This window comes from Vigna umbellata, chromosome 2 (genome assembly GCF_029865625.1).
Source record: "Vigna umbellata cultivar VRB3 chromosome 2, Vumbellata_1.0, whole genome shotgun sequence".
NCBI lineage: Eukaryota > Viridiplantae > Streptophyta > Magnoliopsida > Fabales > Fabaceae > Vigna > Vigna umbellata.
In genome coordinates this window covers 50,974,911-50,983,562 of record NC_142166.1, presented here as the reverse complement: position 1 = coordinate 50,983,562, position 8,652 = coordinate 50,974,911, and the positions used below count along the sequence as shown (strand labels likewise).

General features: G+C 27.9%; 1 protein-coding gene across 2 annotated transcripts; it reads right to left on the bottom strand.

Annotated features, from left to right (window-relative positions):
• Positions 1–5,930: 5,930 nt before the first annotated feature.
• LOC124839081 (uncharacterized) lies at positions 5,931–8,652 on the bottom strand. Of its 2 annotated transcripts, XM_088107385.1 has the most exons (5): positions 8,196–8,652; positions 8,018–8,080; positions 7,803–7,877; positions 7,288–7,604; positions 5,931–6,078 (listed from the first exon to the last, which is right to left on the bottom strand). In XM_088107385.1, exons 1-5 carry the CDS (start codon positions 8,469–8,471, stop codon positions 6,066–6,068), a joined length of 744 nt encoding a protein of 247 aa, XP_087963511.1. In that variant the 5' UTR covers positions 8,472–8,652; the 3' UTR covers positions 5,931–6,065. The 2 variants fall into 2 exon arrangements, with proteins under 2 accessions (XP_087963511.1, XP_047170781.1); XM_047314825.2 differs by lacking the exon at positions 5,931–6,078 and having other exon boundaries at positions 7,164–7,604; positions 8,196–8,651.

The window sequence follows — 8,652 nt, the reverse complement described above, 5'->3', positions numbered from 1 at the left end:
GTGTGGATTTTTACTTTACTAGAATTTAATTAAAATGGACAATGAAGTTTATTTTGCATTGGCATGCAATTATGGTATGATCGGCTTTTGTAATTTTTTTTAAATATCATATATTTTGGAACACATTCAATTAACTGTAAATTATACTGACTATGTTTAAATATTAACATAAAGAATTATAATATAAAATTTTATTTTGAAGTAGAATATTAACTTCATTGAACACATTTGCTGAGGCTGTGGTTTCTCTCTAACGTAAATGATTGGTTGATAAAATTTTAGCAATGGTGGTGAAATAATTATTTTGTCTGTTTTAGCTCTACAGAGTAGCAAAAACCCAAGTTAACTTTTCTTCTATCACTTGTATTTTTGTCTTTTTGCTCTTCCTAAGAGTGTTTGGTGCAGAAAAGGGGTAATATTCTAGTCTATCATTTACTCCATTAATCATTTTTCAATCATCATCAGTTATTATTGTTTAGAAAGTAACCTCGTCCTTTTAGACTTCTAAGTCTGTACTGTATTAATCAAAAAAGTGTTGACTTGAGAGAATAACTTTAGACATAAATAGAACTCAATTTAAACCATGATAAAGCCCTGTTGTTAACACTTATGCTATGAACATTCACTCTATATTTGAATGCTTTCACATATACAAGTGAGCAATGTGGCATCCTAATGGGTGTTTTTTTGGACTCTCTGTAAGATCATTATATTTGATTTTTAACGACAAAAAATATTAAAAATATAAATTATAATAATTTTGTTAATCATTAAAAAGAAATAATTTCTATTATAGGCAAAAAATTACTTAAAAAATAAATAGTAATAAAATTAATATAAATTTAAAATTATATACATAAGACATAAAATTGATACATGAATAAATGATATGTTTTACAAAAAAATAAATTATAACAAATTTATATCATCTTGTAAATATTAAAGAATATAGATTTTTTCTACTTCTTTTATAATATTTAAACTAGATAAAAAAGTTATAAACAAATTTTTTTAAATAAGGTTTTATTTAATGACTAACCCCTTGTATTGATAAACTCCTCCCTTACAATCTGCTTTTGAAAATTTGATTTTAAAAACAATGAAAGTTGTTGGATTGAGACTATCGTGACAATAATAAAATATTTTCAATCCCAAACTAATTTAGATTGACATAGTTTTAATTATATTAGTGCACCAGAATCATGTTATGTGAGTACAAAGATAAACATAACATAGCTCACAAACTAAGTTTTTATAATAAAAAAACACTCCGTCATTTGCCCACTTTCCCATTAAAATTTACCTTATGCTCTACAAAAATAATACTAATTACATAACAATTAAAAGTCAACATAAAATATGATATTAATTCATTTATCATCACAAAAGCTATTGGTCTGTGAATATTCGTTAAAAATAAATTGTATCAAAAAACATATATGGTAAGCTTTTGTTAAGATTTAAATTCATGACTCCTTAAATATTAAAAACACTCTAAACCACTATACTAATAACTATGATTAATTCATATGTTAAATAATATACACTTTATAACATTAAATTTTAATTTAATCTATTTTTATTTAAATGAATTCAATAATATAAATTAATTTTACTGTAACCATATAAAAAAGAAGAAGATGATATACATCAATAAAGATATACATAATAAGATGATCTAACTTACAAATGAGTGCACTCAAATATCCTATATATTTTTTAACAATGTTAAGGAGGTGATAGTTCAAATTACTTTATTTTATTATTACATATATGTATTAATACAATATAAATTCAATTATTTTTTTTATAACAAAATTTGTATGTTTGTGTATGTATGCATGTGTAAGGATAATTTTAATACAAATTTCAATGTCAATACATCAACAATTCACTTATCAAAACATATTTTATAATATTTTTACTTTAAAAATCACTGCCTTCTTATTTCATATAATTTATATCACAGTATTATTTATAAAGATTTTAAAACCATATTTCTCATTCACACGATCCAGACATAATCTTTTTCATATTTTAAACATCCATTATCACATATACGCAATACAACACATTTTAATAAGACTCGTTTAAACAATTCATACTTAACATTACAATCTTTTCCACATTTAAACCATACATTATCACTTATATACATTAAAAAACATTTTAATGTTACTAAATATAAAATGTAAAACATGTCAATTTACATATTTGTAATGTCAACCATTTTCGCTCAACAAAAGTAAACACAGAGGCCCATTAAAATTTAAAACTTGGATCATATAAGCACCTAAATCCCTCACATAACGTGCAATAGAACACGTGTAGCATCTAACATACTAAGTCTTAATTTCTTGGAATTTAGTTCCATATGGTGACCAACATAATCATTTGACGGTCAACGCTATACTGGAGTGCTCAATAGTGTGAATGGGTACCGAGCACCCTATATCCTTTAAGACCGGCATGGTTCCTGATTGGTGCTCGACGTCATAGATTACTTTGTTCACTTGAATGGATTTGTAGGAGAGTGCTTGAATGGATTTGAGATGATTTAAAGGTAAATTTTTTGTTATTTATTTGAGTAGATTTTGGAGGTAACTCAGAGTGGATTTGGAAGTAAAGTTTGTGAGAATTAGTGTAGAATTTGATTGATGTGACAGGTTAAAAAAATTTACTTCCAAATTCAGTCTCACTTACCTCCACAATCGACTCAAATAAACAACAAAAAAATTACCTTCAAATCATCTCAAATCTATTCAATCACTATCCTCCAAATCCATTTAAGTGAACAAGAGCTTAAACTCTTTAACTTTAATTTTAATTTTTCGCTTAACACCAAACTGTTTTATGGTTCTGTGCAACATTATATAAATGCTCAAACCTTAACTAGCTATAACAAGTTATCATATTTGATCATCTAGAAAATTTTAGCTCTTTCTTAGTTAAAAATATCATAGTTTAGTTCAAAATAATTTTCAGTAAAGCAAATTGAATAAGAACAAATAATAATATAAATTCAATTAAACATGCAAATAATATCACTCATCAAACATAATTCAACTAGCTACTCCTAAAGCTTTAGTTCCACATATGTTCTAACTACCTACACGAACATCAAATTACAGATTTAAGAATATTATAATGATTACAACTAAATATATATTTACATTGAACTATTTTGAGTCACATGCATGAATCCTATAACTACGTGTGTCTCAAAATGTTAAACTAAAATGTATTTAAGATTGCAATCGATCAAAAGTGTAGATCACTCCATCGTGAATTTACCGGTGACCTTTGATAGTCACACATATGAGAGACAAATCTAAAAAATTAGAGATAAGATAGAGAAAACTTAAAAAAAATAATATAAAGAGATTGCATTTTATTGAATGAAACTCGATTAATATAAAATCTATTTAAAAATCTATTTACAATTGAACTTTTTATGAATAAAATAATCAAGTGTGATCTTTAATACCAAACTTAAACCATTTTGTAAGTTCTTAAATTCATTATTTTTATTTTTTTAATTATATATATTATTAAAATGATTCATTTTATTTAAATTAATTGGTGAAATTTTAAACTAACTGATTGAATGGTATTAATCAAATTTTTTTAATTTAAATATTTGAATTTGACATCTTAAACTACTATGAGTTTATTTTCCATAATTTGGTTACTTCTATTTGCAATGTTAATATTTCTAAGAGTTAAATTAAATAAAAATTAAAAATAACCCAATGAATACTAAAAGTAGTGCTATAATTAAAGTAATTATTCAATATATTTTAAAAAATATATTTTTATATTAACTAAAGCTAATGAAGCAAACAATCTTATGTATATGCAACATTAAAAATAAGAATATATTAAAATATAAGAGATAGTAATACAAAAAAGTTAAATAAACCAGCGTTATTATATTTTTATGTACTTTTTTTAATTGATGAGAGTGATTTACACTTAGTAATTAGTTATATCAAACATACTTTATAGCAAAGACTTTTTTTTTTCTAACTGTTCTAAGTTGTGCTGATATACTAACATAACAGAACTTCAATTACATTTTAAATGTTGCATCCAAAAGTTCACTAAGCAGTAGGTATCTAAAACCCTAAAAAGAAAATCCTATCTTGGACTAAATCTCGTCGTCAAAACAAATAGTCGTTGGCTATGGTATTGTGACCCATGAATGTTTCATGCATGTTTTCCTATTTAGAGCTTTTTCTTGAATCTCTCTCTTTTTTTCTTAACCTCTTTATATTTCTATCTGAACTTCATATATTTTTTCCCCTACCCTCATAAATTTGTATGTTTCAGATTGTGTAATATAAAATGAAAATTTTATATTACAAGATATTTTTCATTTATTTTATATTCCAAAACATAAGGTTCAAAATATAATTTTTTATATTTTAGAGTACATAATTTAAAATATGTTTTTCATATTTGAGACTATATAATTCAAAATATGTTACAATTCAAAATGAATTTTTCATTTTATATTCCAAAATCGTTTATGAAACATAGAAAATTATATTTGAAATTAAAAATTTTATGGAATGCAAGCTGAAATTACAAAGATAGATGAAGAATTGATTTTTATTATAAGCATATTGTTTGAATTACACTGTCAAATAAAGATATGATTACTGGTTGACTTTATTTCTGCAAACTAGTACACTCTTTACAAGAAAAAACAGTTAGAGGAAATTCGCATTTATGAATAACATTTTGACCAATTATACATCCAACATTTATCATTATATTATACTGAAATTTATTACGTGAAATTTATTAGGTAGTAATTATTCTACTTAATAAAGTAACAATCTAAACTTACCATTATAATAAGATCTTAAAAAGAAAAGAAAATATAAAAATAGTTTAATATTTCTATAAATTAAATTATTTTGTACTCAATTTATAAATAAAAATTTGTAAAAATTATACTAGATAACTTGTATTAATTAACTTACACGTAATCTAATTTTAAAATCTTTAAAAAGAAAATCTCTGATATTTTATATGAAAAAGCTATATTTTATACACGAGGAAAGGAATGAAGAGTCCAAAGGTATATAATGACATATTTTAAGTGAGATTGAACATTGTGTTGCAACAGTATATAATTTAATACTTAATAAAAATATATTTTGGAATGCGAATCATAATTATATTCACTAAACATTAATTATATTGTCAGATAATGTTTAATATTGTATTAGTATTTGCACAGTGAAAAAAATTATCGCCATAGAAATATATTAAATTAATTGGAAAATAATAGCCAGTGTTTTAAATAATATTTGAAGCATTTTCAGAATTGGAAAATAAAAAATGTTAGTTGGTTGAAGAGAATTTCAACATTTCAAAAAAATAAATTAATCTGATGAATTTCTAACATCTTAATTTCTTCTAATAAAATTATCCAAAGAAATTTTTTATCATAAATAATTTCAAAATTTCTGTAAAAACTAAGGGTGTTATTCCCTCTACCACCACATTTTCTCCCTCCACCTCCTCAATTCTATTACATATTTTTTGAATTACAAAACTAACATTTTATAATTACAAAAATAACCTTTTTACTTTTTAATTCTAATTATTTATTTTAACCCTAAAATCTATCTTTCTACCCCTTCTCACTCAACTCCCAACCTTCTCCATCACATTCGTTTCTTATCTTCCATTTTTCCTCCATAGGCCTGATATGTCTTTTCTTCAAAAATACATTATTAAGGTACATCAAAATATATTCAAAAATAATATATCAAAAAATATAAATTATATTATTTAAATATTTTCAAAATTAATTTAAAAAAAAACTGTAAAATATAAACCGTATAATCTTTAAACGGATGCATCCGTCAACGGATGTCAACATCCGTTTAAAGATTATACGGTTTATATTTTACAATTTTATTATGCACCTTCACGCCTCTGAACCTCTCACGCCTCTGAACCAGCACCTTGAAGCACCACCACACTTACGACTGAAGATGAATTGCTTTCCCCACTTTCAATCTTACTAAACAGAGTCCACCACACTTTCATGTCACAATTCTATAAAAGAGAAGAAGTGGAACATGAGAGACAATCCAAGGATAGTGGATCGTAAGAGACAACCTGGGAAAAATAATAAAGAGAAAGAGGGAAGAATGATAAAGAGAATGAATGTCCACGTGAGATTTTAAATAATATTAACCCTAAAATTTTAGTAAGGGTAAAATAGGAATGAAAAAATAAAGAAAAGGGTAAAAGGGGAATGGGGTGGTGGAGGAAGCAAGTTGTGGTGGTGGAGGGAGTAACACCCAAAAACTAATTACAATTCTCTACAAATAGATTTGGGCTTTTCTAAGGAGGGAAAAAATGGAGTCAATGCATAAGCCAAAACAGGCCCAATCTAGAACAGGTACAAGGCCGAAACAAACCCTAACTCAAAACACAACAAGGCGGCGTGACTTAAATTTTTATTTGTTTTTTTAAATTTTGAATTGAATCTTATTTTACTCAAGAGACTAGAGTTACTAAAGTGCATCAACCTTATCCCACGTGCATTGATACTCATAGTTTCCATAGTCTTTTGGAATAAAAAAATATAGTTAAACACACACCAATTTCTCTCACCAACCAATTCCTTTCTGCTCAAGCTAATATTTGGTTCATTTTTTACAAGTTCTATGAGAGATTGAAGCCAATCCAAAAATAAATAAATTTAAAAACACGGCATTGTCATCATCATTATTGTCATGCATTCATTTATGACAACACAACTAAATAAAATGTTTAAAAACCAAACATAAACGTATGATTCTAAAAAAAACAGTTAATGAGACATAAAAAAAGATATTTATATTTAAAAGTAGATAGTTTGAAAAAATAATTAGAAGACACAGTGACCAGTGAGAAGGTAATGCTGATACACCATTTCTTTTAAATTGCCTTAAACTCTAATCAGAAACGTTATTATCATTATCATGATTCAAGAAACAAAAATCCGACAAAATATGTGTAAGAGTTTCCACGATATATACATTCCGGTCTGTGAACAGTACCATCCTTTAAATTCCTTAATAATAATAATATTATTGAAGGTAAGAACTTAAAAGGAAGAGTGAGAGAAAGAATAGAAAAAAGAATTCTGTGTGTATGAAAATATAGGATTTGGCTAATATAATGATAGTAATATTATTATTATCATTAATATTATAATAATTATATCATCATCTACAAGAGTAACGGGGTTTACTAATTCCTATTGAATTCTTGAACCTGTAAATGTGAAGCCTATTCTGACGGGCCTGAGCTGCCATGGCCCTACTCAGATTCCTGTTAGCCACATTCACACTCATATCCAACGGTTCACAAAACTCCATGGTCATGGACTCTTCAAGTGGTAGGTTCAGATCGGGAATTCCAATTGGACCCACATCGTTACTACTCGAAGATGGTACTCCAGACGACGTCGTTGCAACTCCACACGCCGACTGATTCGAGATCAACGGTGGATGATGCGCCACACCGGGGAATTGCGGTTGCTGTTGCGGTTGCTTGTGTACTACAACACCTTGCCTTGGGCCATGAGTTAGCTGTAAAAAAAAAAATAGCAATTCAATAATTAATAAATCTAAATAAAGAAGTGGACCCACCATCAGAAAATAAAGATAAAGCAACATAAATATAACTAGAACGAGAAATACCCAACAAAAAGGAAAAAAAAAGGGGATAAACACAAAAAGAAAAGAAGATTGGCAGACTAGTGGGAGTAGTAGTAGCGGCAGTAATACCTCTTGTTTTTTAGCTTTCAGCTTCAAATTGTAGTCTTTCAACTTGTCGAAGTAACAATTGACGTTCTTAATTTCCTGTCAAGAATTTTCACAGATCAACTATGGTTAAGCAAGATTTCTTCTTTCCTTTTCAAAATTTCACTCTCGTATTTAAGAGGGTCCAAATCCAAACACGGGAAACTCAGGAAACAGAGAGAGAAAGAACGAGAAGTTACCCCGGAGAGCAAATCGTTGTCTTTGCTCAAATCCTGTATAATCTTCAGACAGTGTTCTCTCTTCTGTGAGTTTTGAAGTAAACCCAGAAATTACAAGGACGAAAGAAAGAGACACAAAAGAAAAAACATAGATTTGAAAGATAGAATAAAAGGAAAAGGAAAAGGAAAAGGAAAATACCCTTTTGAGAGAAACGTTTCTTCTGAAGATAGAGGTTGGGTTTTCATCGGATTCACTGGGAGAGAAGGAGAGAGGGGTTGCGGGACTCGAAGCTTCCTCTGCTTTCGGATTAACACTAATCGCAGATCTCTTTTTCTTCCGACCCCACGACTGTGGAAGGATTCCGTGGCCGCACTCCAATTCCAATATTAAACTTCGGAGCTTCACGAGGATTTCTGCAACTTCGTTCTCCTTCGTACTATACGAGGAGACACTCGACCCAGTCCTCTGTTTCATCCTCGTAATCTTTCTCCACTGGTCCTACTGATCTTCGTTTGGCGTTCCTCTAAATTTGAATTCCCATTGCAGAGGGCAAAGATGAAGAGAGAAATAGATAGAGTAAGAAGGATGAGAAAGAGATAGGAAAGAGAGAGAGAGAGTTTGGGTTTTTGTGTTGGTAGGAAGAAAGAGGCTCCTT

Bases quoted from the DNA above. Each gene is read 5' to 3' on its own strand.
- LOC124839081 (XM_047314825.2), bottom strand. From the start codon at position 8,471: ATGAAACAGAGGACTGGGTCGAGTGTCTCCTCGTATAGTACGAAGGAG. The intron at 8,081-8,195 runs GTATTTTCCTTT...CAAAACTCACAG, and splicing joins GAAACGTTTCTCTCAAAAGG to AAGAGAGAACACTGTCTGAA. The intron at 7,878-8,017 runs GTAACTTCTCGT...AATTCTTGACAG, and splicing joins ACAACGATTTGCTCTCCGGG to GAAATTAAGAACGTCAATTG.